The following is a 27,621-nucleotide window of genomic DNA, read 5'->3' as shown; positions in this document are numbered from 1 at the left end:
AAATTTCACGTAGCGCCTAAGCAGGCGCAAGCGCACAGCTTACTTATGTCGAGATGGTCCGCCCGCGCCGTGGTCGAAATATTATTAGGATTTGTTATTAACAAAGAAACAATCGTTTTAAGGTATGAAGTTGAAATAAAACATTTGGGTATATAATAATTTGTATTGACTTCATATTTTTTTTCCATAAAAACATATATAAAACAATCTATAAAAGATATATAATGATCATAAAACATTGATTTAGATCAATTCCTCATTACAAATATCTCGAAATTTTAAACGTTTTCAAACAATGTATATAACGTAAAATATTTAACTGCTAAATTTTTATCCAGCTATAACTTGACCAGGAACATAGAAGTCCTTTTGTTCGTCGGAGGACATGCTTGATTTCTGAAATAATAAAAGTATTTTTTTTATAACATACCTAATGTTAAGTAATTGACATATGAATATATTTCAGAACGCGTAATTCAGTAGTTTAAACAACGAGTAGATTTTGATTCCATTCGCAACTTACTTGTTTAGTTTTTAATAGTTAATCTAACCTACAATATAAGAAATAAGTTCGATTTTTAAAATGTGATTAACAACGGTTTATATTTCACATAAAGAAACAAGACAATAAAAATGTTAAGTGTATCGGAAAATCGTTATTATCACGTTTCTTATTGTGGGCAATAGCAGGGATCCGGGTGAGAAATAAACTTTTCAACATACGGTCTTTACTTCAGCAAACAGAAATGTAATATTGACACTTTCTATGCAAATAAAGAATGTACTTTTGTTACATTATTTTCAAATTTAGACACTTTGACTTTTGTGCGTTGTTTATATATATGTATATATATATGCATATATCCTCCAAACAAACTGGCAGCCGCTGAAGAGAAATTTGCATTTAATAATATATGTACATATAAGAAACTAATTACGAGTTATATAGTATACATATACTAACTATTCATATAACAGCATAGATTAGGTTAGGTTAGATTAGATTTGTCAACTAATCACTCTTAGATAATGTAATGCTCCAATTACTTTGTTACCTAATTGCCGTACGTCGAAAACTTTTGTTGGATAAACTTTCCTTCAACTTCAACGAGAGCTACAACAACACTAAACTTTCCAAACACACTCAGAAATTTGCTAATGAATTTAATCAGTCTACGAATATATTGAATACTTAATATCAATTATTTGATTCTATATTTGATATCTTCCAAGACATTTTAACGCTAATATTGTTTGTAATTGCTTTGAATTTATGTGTGTGGCAATAATCTTTAACATCGTATTAATAATGTCAATTTATGTTTCTTTAGTTGACAAAAATAACTGTTTGTACGTGATAACTTAATAAAAAAAATTATATAAAATTTTATCCACGCCTATTAAGTTATTGGTTTTAGCAGTTACTTTTTCTCTTATCCGGGTTATATCATACATCTTTGCGTTATCGTTTATTTCGTCTAACATTTATTTGTACTTGGATTTCTTATTCTTTGAAAATCATTCAGTAACAGTAACAGCCTGTTAATGTCCCACTGCTGGGCTAAGGCCTCCTCTCCCTTTTTTTTTTTTTTGAGGAGAAGATTTTGAGGAGAAGAATTTTGGAAAATCATTCATGTTAGCTAATCTTACCAAAATTGATTTGTCAATAATTTCTTAAAGATTTCTCTTCCTCTTCCATAAATCGAAGGGAGAACCTTCTATCAAGAAGCTTGTCATAAGAAGATGATCATAACAGTTTTCTTTTATAAGTATATGTGTGTTTCTATGTATGTATATGTGTATTTGTATTTATATATATAAGAGTATGTCTGTAGGTATAATACATATTTTTTATAGTTTCTAAATATTTAATAAATTTTAATTTGGTATAAGTTGCTGGTAAGTGCACACTATGCCCGATTATCGTTCGTGCCTAGAATATTTTTTTTCCTTTTTTTATAGAGGTTGCCTGGAAGAGATCACTGTAAGTGATGAAGCCGCCTTTGTATACTTAATGTATAACCTGATCTTATTTTATATAATATTTGTCAATTGTGTGCCATAAAGACTTAATAAATAAACAGTTTTATATTTGTTAGGGATATTACCATTTTCTGTTTTTCCTGTCTCATTTCTAGCAGCAAAGAGCGTAGTATCCTGTGTGCAAGGAACTCGGTTGTGCGGCGCACGTCAGCGCAATCTGAATTTATACGGTTATCCACAACCGCTTCAGCCAACCCCTCTACTGCTTCACCCCATTCCACTATAAATATATAAGATTTGATCAAAGTTTATAATTTTGAATGGTTTCTTGAGACACTTCTTTAGGTACTTTGAAAACACGGGTTTGTTAAACTAAACAAAAAAAACTCTGGTCGGTTACTTTTTGTGACATCAAAACCCAATAACTTTTATAGGCCTTATAAGTTATACCAACGAGGCGCCAGGCGGTTAATGCAATGAACAGAAAAATAATATGTAAATAAATAAATAAATTTTACTAAGTCTAATTATTTTAAACATACTTACTCGAATGTCTCATGTGTGGTAGAGTAACTGTTCCCACTGTTGTATCCATACCATTTTGTACCTTCTGAATGACGGACCGAGATATCAGTCTAGCCGCGACATTTATCATCTAGAGACAAACACTAATTCTAATAACAGATACAATATGTAAATACGAGCGATATGGCTCAATGGCAGAACACGCGAATCTCAACCGAAGATTGTGGGTTTCGACTTGCGAGAGTATTACGAGATAACGTAATTTGCGTGTGTTCATTTCATCTCGTGCTCGAAGGTGAAGTAATAACATTGTAAGAAAACCTGTATGTATTGAATGAAATAGCGCTAAAATGCGTGGTGGAATAAGTTCCAAAGCTTTCCTCATGTGCACAGTACGCCTTTGACCAGCTCTGGGACATGTACTGGTGGTAGGGCTTTGTGAAAGCTCGTCTGGGTAGGTACCACCCACTCATCAGATATTCTACCGCAAAACAGCAATACTTGATATTGTTGTGTTCCGGTTTGAAGGGTGAGTGAGCCAGTGTAATTACAGGCACAAGGGACATAAAATCTTAGTTCCCAAGGTTGGTGGCGCATTGGATATGTAAGCGATGGTTGACATTTCTTACAATGCCAATGTCTAAGAGCGTTGGTGACCACTTACCATCAGGTGGCCCATATGCTCGTCCGCCTTCCTATTCTATAAAAAAAAAACATGCTATTTCATTTTGCTTTTATACAATGTCTACAAACAACAGGCACTAGAAAGTTCCATTAAATTTTTTATTTATACGTCTAAACCTTGCATAGCGTCGTTGCATTTTAATTTATCAATGAAAATATTGTGGCGAAATTGATTCGTAGAGCTACGGCAGGCTGTAGCGTTTTAACGATTCACAAGCTACAAAGCTTTGCGAGGAAAAATGGAATGCCAAAGAAACTGTAATAGCCAATTAAAATTTGCAACTTGTATCGTAGCGCACTTTCCTTCAATTAAAAAGAAGTCTTTTTCTATTGTACCTGTTCTACTTCATTTAATATTTTTCGTTAAATATCACCACTTATTAAATTTAATTAATTAAATCGCTTAAAATGAAATAGCCAAAAATTTATGTCGGCTTTTATGAATGTTTGGGAAATGCATATAATTTTCGAATTAAACAACTATAATGTTTATCTATAATATTATTATCATTATTATTGCTTACTATAGTTAATAATAACTAAATATTGGGTGTCACACGAAGTTTTCCAACATTGCCTTTGATATGTAAATAAATATTTAATTCTAAGTGTATTTGAAGCGCTATGATTTACTCAAACATATATCAAAGTAGGAAAATCGAACATAATATTATGATCAATACAACAAAGCATAACGCTTCGAATAAGACCAATCATCTCAATTCGTTTTTAAAATTCCATACAAGTACCTCGAGCAATTTCCGTCTTTCAGGTAAGTAAGTCCCCACAGAAACCGGATCAGGCAAATCTTCTACGCGATCCGAGAATGTAACTTCAGCTAACTTTGTCTTAGATGGCTGGCGGAGGAAACATTTATGTCGTAATTATACCTCATTATGTAAAGCGCTTGTATGATATTCCACACATACTAAAAATTAAAAACTTTCATGATCAACTTGAGTTTTATATATCCCATTTATATTACCCATTAAATAATGATTGTCTCGTGATGGATTCTGGTCTAATAGGGATGGGGCGACAACACAACATGCCCGGACATAGATCAGTGGCAGGACTAATGGCATTACGTGCTTTCCGAGGCATATAATCGGAGCACTGACATTTTATTAAATTCGGTCTTTTATTGGGAATTTATTGTAAAACCCAATAACTTTTATGGAATCGATCCGGAATACGAAGCTGGAACCTTATGAATTAAACAAACTAGCGCCTATATAGCCATTGAAGCATTACCTTTTAATAACAATGATATTTGCGTCACGATTAACTTTAATAATTATTCGTAAAAAATAACATTATTCAATAGTTTTAGATATTTTCCAAGAATGTTTGTATGGATTGGCGGGATAATTTCTTTTGTTCATATTAATTATAAACAATTGTAATAAAACCGTCATTATACCTAGTTTGCGAAATCGTGGATTTCCCATTCCGCTATATATATAAGCATAATTTAAAAAGCATATGCATATATATAAGCCTAATTGTTATAAAAGTCACGTGTTAATTCTAGTAAAAATAAATCCGACATTAGAGCAATTATCGCAAATTAACTATCGAAAATATTGTATATTATGTGATTTCCAAAAACACACGATGGTAAGATGAAGAAACCTGTTCATGAGAACTGGCTTAAATTAGGCATCAATGGTAATGCATACCGAATTATTTTTGGTTCTATTACTGCTTTCACCATGTTTTATTCTGCTGCATGTGTCTAATTTCATTGAAATTATGGCACATGTGTATTCTACCAACCCGCATTGGAGCAGCGTGGTGGAATAAGCTCCAAACCTTCTCCTCAAAAGGGAGAGGAGGCCTAAGCCCAGCAGTGGGACATTAACAGGCTGTTACTGTACTGTACTGTACTGCTTTCACCAAAAACCAGCCGTAAAAAATGAAACACTCGGCTTTACCTAGCCATTATTGTTTATTATTTTAGAAGTCGCATGTAAAAAAAAATTTTAAACAATTTTACAAAATATTATAAATAATACTTTCTAATAAGCGTATTCGTAAAAAGTCATTATCTATTTGTGATTTTAATTTGTTTGACAAAGAATCAAGCCTTCAATATTATAAAAAAATGGCTGGAAATGTTCTATTTCAAATATTGCTTTCATCGAAATATGCAAAGTATACTCTTGCACGTACACTCCATTCTATTTGGAAGGTCCTAAATGTAAACGATTTTTAGCGTCTTATTCAACTTCATCAAACTCAATATTCGCAATTTCGCAATCAGTTTTTGTATACAAATATTTTAGTAATAAAAAAATTATAATACAATAGTAACATTAATCAGCGATGCAGTGATCAAAATAATTTTTTTTCATTAGAATGACCTCGAACGTAATGTCTTTATCACAAGCAAAGGAGCGGAAAATCTTCGATTCAATAAAAAAATGTTTTTAGTACAATTTCTATTAGTTTAATTTCAAGATAAGAAACCTTACCACAGGCGTTGGCGGTCTATCCTTTACACTCTTCATATCTATGTCGGTGGTGGTGTCTGCTGCTATGTTGACAATTTCACCAAAGACTATAGAAGTGCCTCGAGCACCCACATAGTGACGAGTTAGCTCTGCTGCTACTTGTTTCGACCAGCGAGGTGTTTTCGTTCTTCATTTTTAAAATTTTGTATTATATACCATTAAATTTAATTCTTAGAATTATTTATACGTTTATATGTTATTATTATATATGCGAGCCCAAATGGCTTACTATATAGGGCCAGAAAGTCTAAACTAAAGCCATAAATATTATGGCCTATTATTATCATACCAATTTTTAGCTTTAAAGTAAATATGTTAATCCGCAATTGATGGGTATTGTGCATGTTTTTTACTTAAAATAGATATATCATATATATATTTACATTCTTAAGTTATTTAAACGATACCCTATTCGGATTACAAATCAAAAGATAAATAGATATAGATTTATTTGTCTATCACTTAATGTTCTATAAAAATGGCATAATATAAATTGATATTTTGCATACCTCTTCTTCGAAGACATCGGTCTTATATTTTGGAAGAATATCTGAGCTGCTTTTGAGCGCACCATTCGTTGGATATCACGTAGTAGCATGTTTACGCGTCTTCTAGCAAATTCTATGACTGCACTTTCAAGCATCTATATAAGTACAAATATAAATATTGTTCAATGGGTAGGTGGTTGTTTCTAATTTGGCTATCTATAAGTAAATGTAATTATCTTGCTTCTATGTTGAATAAAGTATTTTGATTCAATGTAATTGTAATGTAATACAAAAACCTTTTTTTCGTTTATAAAAACTTAAACTGGTTTTAAATCATACATTTGATGCATACTTTTTATAAGTTTGATTGTGATTTTATAAAAAAGAAACCAAAAATATCAAAAGTATTACGTTATTTTGTACCTAATTTTTTGTAACTATAGAATATATATTTAAGTAGAAACGACTATTTATTGGATATTTTTACCTCATCCAGTAATTTGATAGGTGCTGTTGGTAGAACTGTCTCTATATCCATCCGAGCGCGAGCCTGCCCGAGGGTCATCAGCGCGTCTCCTTGAGTAGATACAGCTGATGACATCGCTTCAACCGCTAAACGTTGCGCTAGTTCAGGACTCATTCCTTTCGCGCCACGTTTTGACTGAAATAATACGTTAGAAGGTACTATTGTAAAACGAAATTAAAGACGAGGAAAAGTGTATAATTAAACACAAATAAAATAGTTATAAATAATCGCTTGTCTAGTAAATATATTAAGATTCGTAATAATAATAATAATAATAATAATAATTTATTTATTTAAGTAACAAGACTCGTATACAAAATTACAAAAAATAAAATAAACACTACTATCTACTACTTATATAATTTACTGGTCCAGCCGAAACTTTACAACAGCGGTTTATAAATATACAGTCGAGTCTGTTAGCTACCATGATTAGAATTTTGTTTGAGCTGGCCCGGACCCTGTGAACCAAGGATGCACACTTTTTTCGCATTAACGCGTAAAAACAGCCTATATTCAATTCAGCGAACATCCCTGAAGCACTACAGAAGCGAGGCAAACCCATCAGCAATCTAAAGCAGCATTATCGTACTGGGCACGAAGAGCATTGTATGATTTTAATGAATAATTAGCTCACAAACTACAAGTATAAAAAGAGATACAGTAAGCGCGGAATAATGTTTTTTTACAGCCCTTGAAGCACGCCCAAATCTTTTGACAATCATGTTAGCTTTTATTGACAATGCTGTCCTCTCCCTTTCAATGTCATTATCATCATTGAGATTGGTGGTTAGTATATGTCCAAGGTATTTAAATAATATATATAATAGTAATACTTTAAGTAATGATATTTGCTGATGCCATTGGAGGGTGCTATTCATAACCACGCTATATATATAAGCACCAAAATTTTCTATTTTAAGACACTCTATATAACAACTGTTATCTTTCATTGATATAATGATTTAACACAGCAAACCTACTATTTTATTTTGACGTTTATATCGAATAACAGACAATTCATTCATAGCTGGAGATTATTTATTATACTACATAGTTGGTACTTCGTATGCATATAGAGTGTGTTTCAACAACAGAAAACTCTTAACGATGTGCTCAGCTGTGATTGTATTTTACCTTTTCAAATTCAATGCCCATTTTCCTAACAAGCTGCGCCGCTTTCGCAGTACCGCCGTGCATCAATTTGAAGTTTGCGAGGCGAATGCGTTGTAGCTCCAAGTCCGTATTATATGCGTATATTTCTGCTTTCCTACAAACGCAAGTTTAACTACGATCAGACATTGATAACACCTAATATATGGTGTAGTCCTAGGTAGTATAAGCCTGCACATGTCTCACTGCCGGGCCAAGAACGAGGAGGTCTTTTTAAGGAGAACATTTAGAGCTTATTTCACCGCGATGCTCCAATGCGAAGTTGGTAAATAAACATGCGAAAGATTTTATACGCAGATTTCTCACGATACTTTCTTACCGCCGAGTACGAGGTGAATTATAAACACAAATTAAGCGCAAGAAAATTCAGTGGTGCTTGTCTCGACTTGAACCCGCAATTAATTATCGGTTAAGATTAATGTGTTCTAACCACAGGGCCATCGCCACTGATATTTAACCAAATTAAATGAAAAGTATTAATAAACGAATATTAACTTGGCTCTCCTCGTCGCAGCGGCTGTCATATCATCCGTGTACAGTTTTAGGAGCATGGATTCTTCTTGAATTTTTTGGTTTTGTGCGTCGACTCGTGCTTGCCACTTATTATTCGCCTAATAAAAATCGTGATATTTATATAATTTATAAAACAAAGCAATCGAATTAAAAATAATGAAATCAATAATTCTTTTAGGTATACTTCCATATCGCGGTATGATACGAATGATGATGTCATGATCGGCGATTTGACGGTCAATCAATCAAAAAAAAAGCACAGGTTCACTTTCTATACAAGAATAGTCTATATTATACAATTTTTAATTATCATTAAAAAAAAATTCTTTCCGATTAAAATTTGCCGCATTTGTTCTGGCCTCACGGTCTTTAATACAAGTTTTAGCTAAGTTCAAAGTTCATACCTCATCTTCCAATCGTTTTTGTTTCGTTTCTCTTTCATGTTTTAACCTGTTCAATCTTTTCTTCTCGTTAGTTCTCCATTGCCGTACCATCGTAATCTTTCGCCGGAGTTCCATTTCAGCCGCAGCTTGTACTCTTTGCTTGATACGATTTTGTTTTTCGTAAGCGCGCGCGGCACGTTCTTTTCGCTGTTTCTCATTAAACTCCGCTAAATATTTCATTCTAGCTTGTATCTTCTTTTCTTGTTTCTTTGCTCTGAAAAAATATTATTAATGTAGGTACGACTTATTCGTCAAGTGATATAAAATAATGAACATGAAATGTTTTTAACATTGTAATACACGTTCTTATTTATTAATCTTATATGATTTTTATTTACTCCATACAAGGTCATGAAATCCGCTGTCACTTCAATATTCTAAATTTGAAGCGGGTGAAACTGCGAAGCGCATCTACTTATGTTATATACCCAAAAACCTTTTCTAAAACGCGCTGCATCTTCTCGTATAAGTTTTATGAAAATTTACGATTACTAGAACTCGAGTTTAAAATACACAATATCATTTTCGGTAAAATTTTGTACAAATTACGGAAATTTCCAAACACATATATTGGGTGCAAGTGTAAGGTAGTATTACAAAAAATAATTAGCTCAGTACCTATAGTGTATCCTCTTGGCTTCGTCACCCTCCGTCGCCTTCTTTTAATTAAAACTTGAGAGCTCAGTCGCTTTGATTTACGTACGTTATTCGCAGATGAAAGCTCAATAAAAAAATAGAAGAAATCTACAGCTGGTTTTTCAACTACAGTTTTAGCAGACTGGTTCATTGTACGCAATATTTATTAATTGTCTCTATTTTTAAACTTTTTCGTTAATAATTTAATTAATCTTGGAAGAGATAAGATTGTTATTAAGTAATAATAATTAATCTTAACGAAATTATAAAAGCAATCATTTGTGTGATTTTATTCTAGTAATTTTGTATTAATTTATGAATGAATGACAGATTCGGGACGGGCCAAATATATACACGAATTTAAATTCACAAGAACTCCTTATAATTAACATCCCGACACATATTATTTATGAATTTCGAAAGTTTACCAACAGTACAAACTGTTTACAAATAACAGATCAACAATCACGAATCAGACTTCACAAACATTGGATGCAAATTGTCAAACATTATAGCCAACTCTATCTACATACTATTGCAAAGTCTATACTATACTCGATTGTAGTGTCGACGGCGCTTGACGAATGCCTCGGTTAAATGGGTTATGCAAATGTGCACCGAGTTTACAAGTTCCATGAAAGCTTTAAGTCTAGATTGCGAAACACAAGTTGGGACTATCAAGATACATTTGAATATTAGTTTCTATCAAAATCAAGTTAAGTTACTGACCGTTTATATTTTATGAAAGAAAATACAATATTAGATAAGATAAAAAAACACTAATATTATAAAGAATAGTGGAACAATTGGTGTCGATTCTGTTGAAGAATTTAATGGAAATAAAATACTTGCCATAAATATAAATGATATTTAGTAATGTAATTTTTTTTAGAGAAGTGTCGCAAGATCGCTTCAAATACGCTTAGAGGCTACTAAGTTCATTTTATTTAGTTGACATCACGAGGAAACCTTCATACGTTGGATGAAATACTGCCTCATTGTGTATCCACCAACTACAATAGAACAGCGTGGTGGAATAAGCTCCAAACCATCTCCTAATAAAATGGGCCTATACCCAGCAGTGGTGGTTACGTGTGGTTACTTATTTCCACTTTTCTAGTGAATTATGAGAAAGAGACAAAGGCTCTTTGTGTTTGATGCAACGTCATTTGTATTGCATTCTTAGTAGCTACATTTGCTTGATATTTCTTGAAAATTCACTACATTTCTGCACCGCTTCCGGTACAAGTAACATTCCCTTTCAGTTAATAAATAAATGCAAGATATTACATCGAAAAGAGCCACGAATTTTTACTTTCAAAGTATAATGTAAAAATTTGAACAAAGCTCTTCAAAATATAAGTATATAAATCATATATTGCGTAGTACTATTATAAATTGCACATACATAGAAAAAGAGATTTTAAGTGTAATATATGTAACGTAAAATATGTTTGTAGGTAAGACATACCTGCATATTTCTGTTTTATAATGAAATCTATATCTGTTCCTCAGGCAAAGTTTAACTTGCTACTAATTAATACATTTTGCGTTAATTTAACATAAATATTAAATAATAATCCAAATAATTTAATTAAACTTGTAAAACGACAATTGTGACAAGCGTTCGCAAGAGCCTTTTTGAAAAAACTTTATTTTAATTTTGCTTTAACTAAAATCAAATGGACAGTAAAGTAAATCTCGCGTAAACCATTAAACAGTATGTAAGTATTTAAAAGGATGGTGCGTGCATGGTTTCTCTTACGCCGTTTAAAGAAGTAAAAAAACGTAACAGAGGATTTCATTTGTACCTTGTAGTTGTTAAACGCCGTTCCGTTCTTCGCAGCAACTTGACATCACTAACTGGATTTATAAGAAAAATCGTTGCTAGCAGCCAGAGCGCTACGTTTGCTACGTCATGTTTTTGGGATAAATTCAAACATCAGAATAAATCGGTTTAATATTGTCACCTATTTCTTGAGGTTTCTTGTTTTATTGAATGTATAAACAAGCGATAAGACAAGCATTATACTATGATTAAACAAATATAACATATTATTATTGACTACTATTTTTCTATTTTTTTTTTGTGTGTAATTAACGTCTTCTTTTAAGAGGTACACTTGTTATGAAAACTTTTTTAATTACAGCTTATCTATATATATTTAAAGTAAAAAATGCGTACGAATGCGAAAAATCGGTTACGCGTTGTATGTTATGTAATGTAAATGTTTTATAAGTAGATATAGCAACAGTTATGCTTTAAAACTATTTTTTTAATCCAAAAAACAAATGATAGTATATGCAAACTATATTGTAATAATTTATAAAAATATTTTAGACAATAATTATTTATTATAATTATTCTATATAATAAAATAGTATAATAAGTTTCATTTATTGCATGCAAAGTATATAACATAATATTTATCATTCGATTAACAGTAATATCTGATAGTATTAAAAATAACTTATTATTTCCTTACATTTTCTATTAAAAGAATAATGATATCCATCACTGCTTTACGTTATTACGATAAGGCTTATACGATAGTGAACATTAATTTCATATCCGGAGCCTGTCTGATCAGTGGTCCGATTATTCAAGTTATTGAAAACCGCATTTTTCCATTAGAGGTTATGGAATTCTAAATGGGGACTTCCGCTTCCATGAAAGAGCTTCTACATTTAAATAAAATTTCTTAAACAGACTCGAAATATTTCGTTTAAATCCATAAGTTTACTGAAACGATACGTCATACAAATTAGGTGACACACTTTTACTTGCTTTAGCAGGTAAAGCTTTAGAAAGCGGAGCCACAACTTACTAACCTACCCTCACAAATATTATAATTTGGCTAGTATGTTTTAAGTTACCTAAGCGTCGTCATCCTTTAACAGTGATAACTAACATTTTTTATATTTTAAATGCGTCATCGTCAATCAAAATAAGCGATTAATACAATATGATTTCTTTCAACGATATGTCTAAGATTTTCTAATCAGATACAAAAGTTATAAGTATATCAAAAATACGAGTGAAACCACGCGAAAAGATTGATCCCTATTTTTTTAATGTATATAGAATTTAAGTATAGTTATATAAACATTAACGTAAGTTAAAAAAATATTATGCTTTACTTGTGAAAGCATATTTTTGCTGAATTACAAATTACCTTATTGTTTTCACATAGCAAAACATAAGAAAATAAGTCTGTTACATCGAACGGTATAAAATATGTTAAGCAGTGCGTAAAAAAAGCTTCATAAGGTCAAAGGAAATGGGAGTTATTATCCGGTTACGGCGCAGTAAAGGAGGGTGAATATAACTTGACTTGAGCATAATAATTCTGACACAGATTACAAGTCCAATTGAAGGTCCTTTGACAAATTACACTTTATAAAGTGACCACGGCTCGTGTACCGAGATAGGGTACTGAAATGTTTTAGTGACTATCACCATAGTTTTTGTCACCTTTTACGTGTATCTAAAGAACATCCCAAGTCGATGCTTATTACGATTGAGTGATGAAATACGCTTTTTTCATCCACGAGCCACAAATCTTTGCTTCTTTGAAGACGAAATTATACGTATAAATGTTTGCTTTGAAAATTTCGGTCTAAGTTGCTCACTTTACTCCGACTTAAATCTTGACCTAGAATCCTTTCAGCTAGTGTTTGCTTGGCATTTCGCTCAGATTAGAAAAGTAGATGAATCTAATGTTGAAGATTTACAAAGCAAGAAAGAAAGCAATTCTATTGACTTCACAAAGAAGATTGTTCAATGTATTTCTGTACCTAATTAAGACATTATTATCATAAGGAATGAGAGGATCCTGACTATATATACTCACCATAGGTACATATCAAATTATATTTTATACCCATCTACATAGTTACCATTCTTGTGTGATCAATTAGCTCGTGACCACAACTGACACTCTTTTTGCGTGGTTAAAACACGAGCAATACATAAATATGTATTATATATCGAAAACGAAGTGTATATGTTTAATTAGTATGAAGCACGTATTTGTGAAAACAAAAGATATTTCTGGTGTGCCAATTATTTGTTTTTATATGAAGTGTATTTTACATTTATTATGCTGTAACGTCTAAAACGTTATAGTATAAAAATGTATTAATATTATACTCAACGCAATCTGTGTGCCTTGTGTTGTGCCTTATTTATAAAGATCATGTTTAGAAGAGTGTAAAGAAACGGTTTTTTTACTCCCCTTATATTAACTTGATTGCGGCTATTATATTATTATTATTGAGGCTAAAAATATATTCTTACCAAAACTGATATTGTTGAAATAAACAAAAAAAATTATTATTAAAAAAAAAAACAAATCAGAAGTAAGAAATGGTTAATATTTCTTAGTTCCAATGTTTATGTGCGTTGGTGACCAGTTACCAACACTTGTCCGTTCATTGCCCATTCATTGCCGGCTCATTTGCCCCTCATAGCCTGAGCGTTATTACACAAAAAAATACAACCTAATCTCTATCTAATCCTCTTCAAGTTAAATTTTTCTTAATAATAAATTTAAATCTAATTTTAAAAAAGCATGAACCTTATCACACATTACAAGAATATATAGATGATAAAAAAAAACGTATTCGTTGATTTATTTCCAAGAGGATATATAAATTGTATAATATAATCAACTGTCCATTTCATTTGAGAAAAAGAGTAACTACAATTTGAAACGGCGGTTGCTTTACATAGGATTTAATCCAGTACATGACTCAAAAGCGAGTATGATCTATAACAAAAAAACGTCTCCTGTTTCTTTGTAAAGCCTAACCGGAAAAAAAAACTACTAAGCCAATATACATAAAACTTATACCGTACAGCGCATTACGGATAAGTATTTAGTATTGACGTGACAAACCTATTTGAATAAAGAATATTTTGATAACTGATCGATAAACGGGCTATCTAACTTAAACGCTTTCAACTATAAACTCAATAAACATGAAATATTACACAAAAAATGACATATGAAGTTATAGAAAAAATATTTTTAAGTTACTTCATACAGAGCGATTAGTTTCAAGTTGCGACAAATATCTCGCTCAAAGTGAAGCAAATACCTTCACTATACATTCCGTTTCAGTTAATGTAAATTGGCATCGAAGGAATGAGAACACGATATGAGATAGTGGGAGAAATATGACTCTTACGTGTTGAAATTATCTTGTCCGGTCGGCTGCACGGGTTTAATGTTTAGTTCTATTTATAGCGTAACGAGCATAACTTTGCGGAAGCCTCGTAGAATTCGATTCACTTTGATAATATGCTTGCGAGCATAGCTACGGATCGCTACATATCGTTGGAATCTAATTTAGTCATAACCAAGTTATCTTAATATTATGAATGCGAACGTATATGTGTTATGTTAATTTGATGTTTGATTATGTTTTGTCGATTATATCGTGAAACAGGATAGGATAGTGGAGGTACTTTTTAATATTATTCTTAAAAGAATACATTAATAAATTTGATTTGTGCCAAAAAATAGGGGGGGTAATAAATATTTCTCAAAATAGGTTTCATTAAATCAATAAGGATTTCGTATGATATTGAACAGATGAACGCGATCCATTAACTAATTGTATTTCGATATCACCTTTGGTCGCACATTTGTCGATACAGCTTTACAGACACCAGGTTAACGCTTCCATTTCGCTTAATAGTTTAATGTCTTTAATTTTATTGAAATTAAATATTTTATTAATTTTTAAATCATAAGTAAGGTTCTAATTTCAAAATTTTGTATTCCCAATACATTGACATAAAAATCAACTCTATAGTATAAAAACTAAGTCGTGGGCGTTGGTTGCTAGCCATATATATGATAATATATGATCACTTACAGTCTCTTTTTCTCCGCCCACTCGTCAGCATGTTCTTGCGCCACCTTCTCGAGATGTTCCCTCGCGCGCTCCGCTTTTGTGAAGATTTGTAATCGTCGTGCGACGTCCACATTTACACGTTTGAGGGTTAAGTCGTCACGAGCTCGCTCATCCTAACCGAAAAACATTTTTATGTAATATATTATAATAACAAGGATTATTAATAGCCTTAATTGCCGTTGCAGTTGCTAAAAAATTTAACGCGTGTATCTTTAAGCGCTGCTTAAATGAGACAGCGCCGTTTAAAGAAAGAAGTGGTGCGTTTTCCACAATTAATATGAGATTTTTTAAGTTGTTTATTATAGTCAAAGTATATAGTATAATATGCAAAAATATCGAGTAACATACATACAAAATTTTTTGACATATCACTTAAATATACACTGTTAATCCTCCCTAAGGGTTTTTTTATACTTTAACTTTTTCATACACATAAAAAGAATTATAGCAAAAGTGTAGTGACAGTCATACACTTATTTCAGGCTAGCCCTCATTCGTCAAGTATGGGGTGTAACGTGCAATATGGAACTTCGTTCCAACCTGACAAAGATAAGCAATCTAAAAAAACTTAAATAATATGCTTAATTTTATTCTTACCATCTCCTTCACCACCATATGGATCCGGTCCATGAACTGGTTGTACAAATACTTCCTGTACTGGTTAAATTCCTTCAAGGTGCAAACAGCTCTACCGTCCTTAGTGCAATAACCTAGTAATTTCATTCTATTTCTCGCTGCTTTTTGTGCGAAATGGTGAGCCAAGTGTGGGTCGTGTTCTGGAACGTAGTCGTATGAAACATTGTAGCAATACGGATCCGACAAGTCAAATGTAGGACACGGCCCGCTGCCCAATCCAAGACGCCGTACCTAGACAGTGGAAACATATTTCGTTATTAAAAAAATATGACACCGGCTGTGACGTCATCTATAAAAATAATTCATAGAAAATTAATGTAAATATGTGTTTAAAACTATAATTTCGAACTTTGCTTGTGTTTTATTAAATTAATACTACTTAAGTTTTGGAGTATATAACGACGGAAAGTATATATTATTGACATATTTATTCGAAACCACTTAAACAAATAACAGCACAGGGCGAGTTAAGAGTGAAAAACCTAGTTTTTTTATAAAGCTCCTCATTAAACGTGGAAATGACACCCTTTCATTGCTCCCCGGTTCCGTATCTAGGCCATTATGGTAAGACACATAAGCGCCTTTAGATTTATTTTTTATTAAAATAAAGAAATGTGTCTCTTGTTTTTAAAGCGGATTTGCTGTTTTTATCACAATACTTAATAATTGTATTGTTAAAAATAAATATCTACAATATTATTTTTTTATAACCAGATCGTTTCCTTTTATTTCCTTCTATATAAAAATGTTTGTATGTTTGTCCTAGCGTTTTTAATCATACGATAGTGATGAAACTAGTAAATTGAGAAGATTCCTATTCTAAAACTAACTTGAGTATCTGCGTTGGGTACCTAGTTTATCATTTACATAGATCATAGATATATAGAAACACAAAAGATCGCAACTTATTAGATTTAATTTTGGAAAGCAATTAATATGAAAGCTTTGAACAGCTTAATTCAGTTCACAGCATCACAATGTCGTATTAATTTAACAGTGTTTGTTTTATGATTTATATATATTGTATGAAGAGCTCGGATTTCCAGCGACGTGTCAGAACGTTAACTATTGGAAAATCACTTATGATTTTGTTTAACAAAATTTAAATATAAATGTTTTATAAATAAAGAAAGAGCTAAAAACTTTTGTATAATTTAAGAGTAAAATTAAATATATTTAATAGGATTTTTTTATTATAATATAATATTTATCGTTAAAGCTATTCTCGTAAATATTATTATAATAATATAACATTGGTGTTGTTAATACAATTTTCTACTAAATCTATTTTTTGGAAGAACTTTAAAATTTATAAAAGAAAAATAAATATTTTTACATATATACAACAATATTTAAATTTATCACTTCATATTATAGAAATAATTCCCACGACTGTGGCTTAAAAATTACCGAACCAATTTTTATACGGTTTTCATTAATACACAAAGTTATCTGTGAGGAAGGAAAAAGGATATACATAATGATATATTGTGTAAATTGGTTGAAATGATGATGAATGTTGAACGTCTGGGAAAAAAATTGCTGGAGTGTGCCATGTAAACCAATAGAGTTATATGTATAATATTACGTTTTATGTACATCCTTATTCAACCCGTGCGAAACCGGTACATGAACTCGTATGTGATGTATTAAAATCATGTGATATCATATAATAATAAATACGAGATAGCGAAATTTTAATGTTAAAAAATAATAATCAACTTTATTATTATAAATTTATAAACTTTTTCAAATTATATTTTTAAGGAATTTTACACAAATTGTAAATACAAAGCAAAGAAGAAATGACAAAAGGCCATTTAGTGGGAATTTCAACGGAAGTAGACTAAGTAACGTTAAAAGTGTCGACAAAATTGGAGCAAGCGATCAAGTGTTTCTATAAAAAGCGGCAATCTTTTAACTTAATTGACTGTCAGTGTCTTACAGGAAAATTTTAACCTTATCATCTATCTATACATAATAAATAATGCAGGCTTGGGCTAAGTCCAGACTCGTCTATTTATAATTTATGTGTAAGAGCTTCCCTCGGAGATGTGTTTAAGAATATTGGTATTAAAGTATATTTATTTCTATATGTTACATAGATAATTATGTAAAAATATATATTATTTTAAAAAACTTGAAATACATCAATTACATTCAATCAATTTATAATAAATGTATTTTAATTCACAGCGGTAGCTCAACTACCACTAAAGCGGGTTTTAATTTGTTATTAAAAATAACCTCATTAGTAAAGCCTACTCTATCTGAATATATGTCTTACAAAAATGCATGGAGTGAATTAGTGCTGAATATCGTGTAAAAACTAGTTGTATGTAGTTTATACAAATGAGTATTTATTTTAATAATTAATCAATTAAGAGTAAGTAACTATAGTTTCTTGTCGGTTCTCCTCTGGAGTAACCACATTCCGAACGAATGGTAACGCTTTATGATTCAAGTTAAATTTACACTTCGTCCTTTCATCGAAGTGGTTTTACTATTATAAATGTTTCTGAATTTTCTCACTCTTCATAGACATGATGCACATTTCATAGACATGATGAGTTCATGTTCTTATTATTAGTATGCTTTGCTAGATTAACCGTTATTAAGATAAGATTTATTTGATTAATAGTTTCTAAGATAAAAGCAATCAAGCATAAAAAACCACTGAATTTCATAATACTGCAGATGCTCCGTGCTGTTTCCCCGCGGGTCGTTTCATCATGTTATATGTATTTTTATAATATAGGAATTAGGAAGGTGGATGGGCTACCGGATGGTAACTGGTTACCACCGTCCATAGACATTAGCGATGTAAGAAATATTAACCACTCCTTACATCGCCAAAGCGCCACCACTTACGGGAACTAAGATATTCACTTCAAATGGCAATACAATAATACTTATTGCTGTTCGGCGGTAGAATATATGTATCATATATAGTCTACAAACTTTCAATAATAATAATAATAATATACTGGGACATTTTTTACACACGGCCATCTGATCCCAAATTAAGCTTGTACAAAGCTTGTGCTCTGGAAACCAGACAACTGATATACTACATATACTACTTTTCTTTTGTAAATACATACTTATATAGAAAATTACACCCAGACTCAAACAAACAGACATGTTCATGCAAACAAATGTCTGTCCTGGGTGGGAATCGAACCCACAACCTTCGGCGTGAAAAGGCAAGTATCTACCAACCACGCCAAACGGCTCAAATATTCAATATATATAGGATACTAGCAGAGAAGTGATCCTATCTGAGTAATGTTTAAATTAATTTTCAATATATCTTTTATTTATATTTTATCAATCTGTTGATTAACCGTAACATAACGTATGCGTCGTCTACTGCGTTCGTAATTTATTCATTTTAGTGTTTTTGTCGACTTATGTTTCAAAATTGATCTTGGGAAACCATCTTGTTTTAACCATTTTATTTATTTTTTAATAAACGAGTATTAATAGCCTTGTCCATCCTAAATGTTCTTTTTAAATAATGGTGAAAGAATTTTCCAAATACTGATATTAGCCCGTTCGAACAAATAAACTCTTCATTTTGTATTTATATAAAATCGCATATATACATATTAATTTAAATTATGTTAATTTCTATTCTTAAACGTATTTCAGTTTGAAATGTTCCATTTCTCGTGCTTTACAATACTGGTATTACGTGCTTTAGTCATCAGACGATTTGAATGTTAAATTTCGCTTAACATTTAACCCTAGCATTGGATATAAGCCAAATGTGCCTGTGTATGCTTTACGTTTAGAGGCTTAGATATATTTATACTATGGCGTATTCGCACGTTGACAATTGAGTGGCATTAGTATTAATATTTTTTTTTGATATAAGCAGCGAAAGGAATAATATGTACTAATATTATAAATGCGAAAGTAGCTCTGTCTGTCTGGTATGAGTTCACGGCTCAAACATTAGGCCGATTTTAATGGCATTTGAATTTAGGAAGGCGGACGAGCATATGGGCCACCCTATGGTAAGTGGTCACCAACGCCCATAGACATTGGCATTATAAGAAATGTTAATTATCGCTTACATCACCAATGCGCCACCAACCGTGGGAACTAAGATGCTATGTCCCTTGTGCCTGTAATTACACTGACTCACTTACCCTTCAAACCGGAACACAACAATACCAAGTACTGCTGTTTTGCAGTAGAATATCTGATGAGGTGGTACCTACCCAGACTAGATGTTTTATATAAAGAAAACATTGTTCTCATAATGACTAATAAAAGTAAAGAATAATATGATGAAAATAATGAGTATGATGTAAGTAGTTTTATCACAAAGAGCGACATATATTATTACTCAAAGGCGGGATCTAATAAAAGCAAATAAAATGCGACCAGACGGAAATTTGTTACTTAGATCTGTAAAAATGGTTTATTGTATCGCAGCTTTTTAGTAAAAATAAATAACACCTCGTCTTTTATCTCATCGGCTGCTGATCAAATTACCATTCAGATTTGAGTAAGATTAGTTACTAGTATGAGCCCGAGGCCTGAGGCAAGTAAAGATTGAATTTGCGACTTTCATATCCGTGCCATATACCGTTGATCTATTCAGGTTTTCGTCGCTTTCGTACAAAATAAATGACGCTTAATAATTTTCCCTTTGAAAGTATTTTAAAAGGCATTGAAATTTACATTTTAAACATTCAAAACACGGTAAGCCTATGTAGAAAGATTAATGATCAGAACACCTTTGTAACATCTGTATAAACGTATTATATTATGTACATACACATAAGAAATTTTCGTATTTATTTGAAGAACACATTTATACAAATATTGGCAAGAGTATATAATTGGCTCGAATTTAGATATTGAATAGAATATACTGCTTGAAAAAAAAATTGAGAAACATACCACGAGTACTTTTGAATTGTCATTTTACAAGATAAATGCAATGAAAGCATCCATTCGTTCGGAAAGTACCTTATATTAAAATAAACTGCAAGATATAAGACATTATATATATTTTAAGTAAAATAAATTAAAATTTAAGACCAAAAAGTTGTCTGGAAGAGATTGCGCTTTTATCGATAAAACGGCATTTTGTTATTCGTGTAGTAATATAACTTTTTATCTACATGTGTTATTTTATTATTTGGTGTATAACAAAAGGTATTTGTATTCGTACTGGTATTTTAAGGTAGCTTGTCAGTTCTTGTATCTCCTTGGTATTTTTATGTCCGAGCGCAAAAATAATAATATTGTACTCGTATTACCACGTCGAATATATCAATGTAATATGTAATTGATTAAGTACTACGTATAGATATGCATTTATAAATAAAATTTCTATATCGTTAGTCTAGCAGCTAGTTTGCATTACTACAAATCTCGAGGTCATGGGTTCAAGTCTTTTAAGTCTAAGATTTTTAATCAAGAAATTCTCAATTGCAAGTTTAAAAGAAGCCGTTGGTCCTGTGTGTGAACTCTTTATTCGATTCAGATTGCCGTTCAATTGGATAATAAGAGTGAGTAATAGCTTCAAATCAGTAGTTTACTTTAGTTTACGTAACAGACTTTTAAATTTCAAGAAGCTGTTAAAGATTATTACAACACACTGAAACTATAAACACAAATCAAATACATGATAGTCAGTAGAGCTTGCCTAGATTTTAATCCGCGATCTTCGGTAAGAAAACCATGTATTCTATCTGGTTAAATAGTTGATTTATTTTCAAATGTCTTTTTGCCTTCAACGCCGACTTAATAGCTTAGTCGTTAAAACGCTTTATATACATACGCAACAGAGTTTATTTGCCTTTATAATGTAATGTATAAATGAAATAGTTTTTACCAATTTAAATGATATCTGTATAGAAATAGATATTTTGATAAAGAAACCACATTTCATAGATATATTTCGTTCCATTAATAGTCACTTTGATATTTATTTCTTTGAAATATTGAAAAAGCAATATTTATTATACGTAATTAAAAAATAAAATGGTATTAAAAGTAAATATTGGATGTATCGGTTTTCCTATAAGCGTGGGCGAAAGCTACGAAAAATAAATGAAATTAAATATGGGTAGTCATTTTGCTGTTTTAAGTCTACTTCAAAAGTACTTCTTTCTGTACTCAATTTGTTTGTATATGTAAAAAAAAGCTGAGATGGCCCAGCAGACCAGCAGGTAAGAACGCGTGAATCTTAAAAGATGATCGTGGGTTCAAACCCTGAATTTTCATGTGCTTAATTTGTTATTCTAATTCATCTCGTGCTTGACGGTGAAGGAAAACATCGTGAGGAAACCTGCATGTGTCTAATTTTACTGAAATTCTGCCACATATGTATTCCATCAACCCGTATTGGAGCAGCGTGGTGGAATAAGCGTCAAAACCTTATCCTCAAAAAGGGAGAGTAAGCCTTAGCCCAGCATTCACATTTCACATTCACTACTGGTGGCTGTTACTAGTACTGGTACTAGTATATTTTTATTTATTTACGGCTACCAACTAAACCGTATGTTAAAAAAGTAGTACTTAAAATAAATAGATCTTAAATTAAGTTATGTCTTATTTAAACATGTATTGACATGTGTGTTATTATGTTCAATTGTAACTTTTTTATTTGTGAAACGATGTAGAAGATTATTTCTGCATTGAGCTCAATATAAGTGCAAATAGGTCCCATGTAATTTTTTTAATTGAAAATAGTTAGGCTGACTAGCATTAGCCCACATACACGCTTGAAAAATATTAAACATCCCTTATCCCTTAGGCTCACTCACCCTTCAAACCGAAACGCAACAATGTGAGACGCACAAAGCCCTACCACTAAGTCAAAATCGGTACTGATTATTATTGTTTTTAGTTTAATAATAGAAAAAGGTAAATTTTAAGATGGCCTTTTTTGAAAAAAATATTCAAAAAAAGAACAATATTATTATAATAAAAACATAGTCAAAGGCGACTGATTTAACCAGTATGCAGTAGAGTTTGTTAAAAACTAAAGTGATACTATTTGAATCCAATATCTAAGTAACATTAATAAATAACTGTTATAATATTCAATACAAGAACTGTACTATTCACACACAAACAATATAAATAGTATATTTATTAAATACTCACATAATATTGTGTGTAGTAACATTAAACGGTGGTTTGGCGTTGTGCAGGCTCGTCTCGGAGTCGAGTCGGAAACGGCTTGAAGGGTGCGGTAATATATATATATATATAGTATAAGGGAGTCTCAGAATCAAGTTTAGAATATATTCTCATATAAAGAATTTTAACCACTTTGTAAATGGTGAGCCGTGTGCTGCTTACCTCGACTTATTTGGAAAAATACTCGGTTCAAAATATTCTAAATTTAAATATTAAATATAAATTATAAGAGATATATATGCTCCGGCCTGTGATTTGTAATAATTATAAATAATCGGACTGTTTATTTTTGAAATATATATGACAAGCTTAATTTTGTTTTTAAATTTTAAGGTCACTGAACGAAATTATTACTATCTTAAATTAGATCTTTGTAGTTTTTTTAATTTCGATATATTAATAGTATTTATAAAAACCTATTTAAACATTCCATGAGGATTTTAATATAATTAAATGTATAAATGTCAAATTTAAATATAGTTTTGCAGTTGCGTAGAAACAAAATTCCACACAATAATATGAAATGTTTTACGTTCAATGCTATGAGGCCAATACAATCTAAAAATGTCCAAGTAGTAAAATTACCATTTATCACAAGTTGCTCAATGAGTAAACCGTTTTAAGTTATTTTTTTAATAATTTTTAAATTTCAAGTCGTTTAGTTTTAGGTTAAGAATATTACCACTCACAAACTGTCCTACTGAATTAACATGGATAATATTTAGGATTTATCCTGAGATACGCTTTAATTAAATGATGTTAATAAACTCGTTTGACTTCTATACTTTTCTTTTTTATATAAAGTTCTAAATAATGATAATTGGCTATAAAACTATTGCCGTAAAAAGGTAAATTAATATATTCGTTAAGTATAATTTTTTAACTAAATACGTCTATATTGTCGTTCTTGTATCTAAACATACTATAACTCTACTAACACACGCTTATTCGTGTAGAAGAAAAATGATAAAATCCAAACACAGTAGAATTGTACTTAAATGAATATAAATTTCAACTTACATCTTCTCCGATTTTCCCGCGTGAAAATACGATTTTACCTTCTGGCATTTTCGGCACGGGCAATTTACACTCGAGTCCCAGTCTATACCAGAGAGGCAATCCATTTTTCGGAACAGCTCGATGAGGTTTCGGTATTGACTCAATGACTTTCTTCAATTCCGTTGGTTTTCTAAGAGTCAGCAATGTTATGTCGATTTCTGACGCTGTGAGTCCAACGTCAGAATTTTTAGATGACGACATGGTGTTTTGAAATTAAATATAAAATAACTACTACATATGACCGTCGCTGGAAAATACACTAAAATTTGACACACCTGACGTTTATTTTTTTTATTAAATGCCAGATCGATTAGTTAAATGTAATTTTTGCAATGCTTCTTAAACATAAACTTTTGGCAAGCATATCCGGTAAAATGTTTTCAGAAATACGAAATAAAGTTTTTTTTCTAGGACCACTATGTTTTTTTAAAAAAAGAACATTAAATATTAGGAATGACTTAAATGCTATCCAAACATTGCTAACATATTTATTTCTATTCTTAAAAAATATAATTCAAGGTTCATTCATAAAAATACAAATTTATTGCAAAATTTTATTTCACAAACGAGCTACAAACCGAAAATATGTCACGTGCATACTCGCTAAAGCCAATTTAATGCGACCTCTTTCGATAAGTGATAGGCGTGTGTTTTCAAGATAATCATATATATTATATTCTCAAACGTTTTAGATTTTTAACGATATATATATCCTTTTGAGAATAATCGTATTTTATCTCTTCAGGAATGAGAGTTGCCATTTTAAAATGATAATAATAATAATAATAAAAAAGTCCTTTTTTAAAAACTTATTCATTAAGCTATTATTTACGTTACGTAGGTTATGTAATAATTTTATTCGTCATAATTATATTCCTTCTAATTTTAATTAAAATGATTTATAATAAAAAGCAATCTGTGAATCGTTCTTAATATCTAAAGTTTTATTAAAGGCTTAGTTGGCTATTGTATTACATTAGGTTTTAGCACGTAAGGTTGTCACGACTGCGGAATTGCGGTCGCTGCCCTGGAGTTTTAAAAAATATTGTTTTACATTTTCTTACGTAAAAACATCGAATTTATGTAGAAAAGGCCTAATAATTCTTACAGAACTTGGTTTTTTTTTCAACTTCTTTTATTTAATCTATACTAGTTTTTGTTTAAAGTTTTAAAGAAAGTAATTTCTATTAACACAGAGTGTTGTAAATGTATGGTTTTCTTGCTTTTAAGAATTATCTGACTCTATGCTTTAATTTTTAATTTAATAAGTAAGAATCGGTATTTTTCGCGCTTTATAATAATTCAATTTAAATTGGTAACTCGAGATTTGTCATCTATAATAAAATGTGAACTATATTTTATTTCACTATGTCATCTACTATTATTATTATTACTAATATAATTTTTACTTTTTAATAATATATATAATGTAAATTTTAGTAGAGATTAGTCCTTACGTAAGCCTATCTATGTAAGTACCATCAGTACTTTGAATTACGGTGTTGGCGACCATCGACAGCGAAGGTGACCACTTATCATCGGATTTTATGAAAAAATATTAAATGTAAGACATTCCTACTTTGTAAGACATTCCTATTTTGTATATGTATGGGACGTGCATGGAATGGGATCATATGTTATCTTAAGCTGGCTCGAGAGTTTGCCAAGGTATCTGCACAGCGGTAATGGACATTTGAGAGTTATAATATTGTACGGCATCTGAACTTGAAAAGTTATAAAAGATATCATGACGTTAAATCCTTTTTGAGGCCTTTTATCATTTAATATCTTGTGTTTCGCATATGTGACCATATGGTTATCAGTGTTTATTCCATTGTTTATTCCAATATATCAATTAAAATATTTGATACATTGTTGTTTATGCAATTCGTTGATAATATTTTAACGTACAGATATTTTTATAATATACAAAATTAAAATAAAAAACAAAACCAAAAGACACGTTACAAATATATAGCAAAAACAGTATTTTAACTAATTGTCAATCATGGCAACCGATTAAATGAGCTCCCATTTTAATTTAATATTGTTTTATAACATCGATTACTGAAAATGACGAAAGCAGAATTCAGGAAGTATAATTTTTATTATATCGATCTTCTTCTTAATAAAGAAAAATGAATTTTTGTATATTTGTCTCTGAGCAATTCATTCGAAATGTCTGTAAGTGATATATGAATGTCATATACTATAATAATAATAAAATTTCAAGATTACAAGCATCAAAATAGTCATTTTTTTTATTTATTACACGCATCAAATAAGTCGGTTGTCAACATTTGAGGTGAGTTACGAAGAAACTTACAGAATATCACAGCTGGCTCAAAAAATAAGATATTTTATTGGTATGTTTGTTGTTCGATAAAAACGTTTTGTACGGGTAACGGGTAGCGAGCATTGTAAAAATTTCATAACAAATATATGTATACCTACTAGAGTCATTAGTATACAAGTTGTAACGACAAACCGCAACATGATTATAATTAAAACCATGACATTGAAAGAATAATATTTCACTAAGGTTGCGGCTTTATGTATAATATATACACTCAACTTATTAATATGGTCTCATGAAGACTTAAGTACACATAATTTATTCCATTAAAATATATGCCTATATAGCAAGCAGCTTAGAATCGTAATTTTGAAAAAGTAAAAAAAAAACAAACGGACATCTACCATCGGTAACTACCACCGAATATAAATTATACGAGTAAAATCGTCAAAAAACCTAGTAGTTAATATTGGTATATTATATAATATATATTTGAACACCCTGTTCTCTTGGGATATTATCGTACTTACTCCTAATGCGAGATTAATACTCACGTTTAGTGTGTTTTAGGTATTTTCCGACCTGTTCAATAAAGCCTTTTCATCAATTATTGTCGTTTTACACTATCAGTTCAAGGTGAAATTACCATTGGCCTAAATGGGCTGTGAATACTTTGCCTTATGTAACTTCACTATACCATCAGGCCCCACTTGCCATGCTAAAAACCATAATCAAAACACTTGGACAAAATATACGCCATTGAAAATCTAAGAAGATAAACGTATTTAACGTATTAAAGTACTATCAGAAAGATTAGTATACAAATAATTGCACAGGATCAAATTCGCGATAGAGCGAAGTCTAACTACGTCAGACGATCGTCAAAATAGTAATAAGTACAAACACGTTAATACCATAAAATGTGTTATTTAAACAAATCTTTGGCCAGAGATAAAGAAGCCATCACACAGTTAGATACGGAAGTACCTTGCTCTAAAATCCATTAAATAAAAGCAGCGATAAAAACCTATACACAGTTTTATTTCGA

General features: G+C 31.0%; 1 protein-coding gene across 1 annotated transcript; it reads right to left on the bottom strand.

The window, feature by feature from the left end:
- Nucleotides 1–270: 270 nt before the first annotated feature.
- On the bottom strand, nt 271–24,478 carry LOC126772399 (uncharacterized). Its single transcript, XM_050492768.1, has 13 exons — nt 24,239–24,478; nt 16,010–16,279; nt 15,374–15,525; nt 8,813–9,065; nt 8,391–8,506; nt 7,860–7,992; nt 6,684–6,857; nt 6,218–6,351; nt 5,670–5,835; nt 3,942–4,049; nt 2,530–2,638; nt 2,109–2,263; nt 271–396 (listed from the first exon to the last, which is right to left on the bottom strand). Exons 1-13 carry the CDS (start codon nt 24,476–24,478, stop codon nt 331–333), a joined length of 2,076 nt encoding a protein of 691 aa, XP_050348725.1. The 3' UTR covers nt 271–330.
- Nucleotides 24,479–27,621: the final 3,143 nt, after the last annotated feature.

Source organism: Nymphalis io, chromosome 1, assembly GCF_905147045.1.
Source record: "Nymphalis io chromosome 1, ilAglIoxx1.1, whole genome shotgun sequence".
In the NCBI taxonomy this organism is placed as follows: Eukaryota; Metazoa; Arthropoda; class Insecta; order Lepidoptera; family Nymphalidae; genus Nymphalis; species Nymphalis io.
Note: the sequence above shows the minus strand (reverse complement) of the source record. Positions and strands in the feature narration are given on the sequence as shown.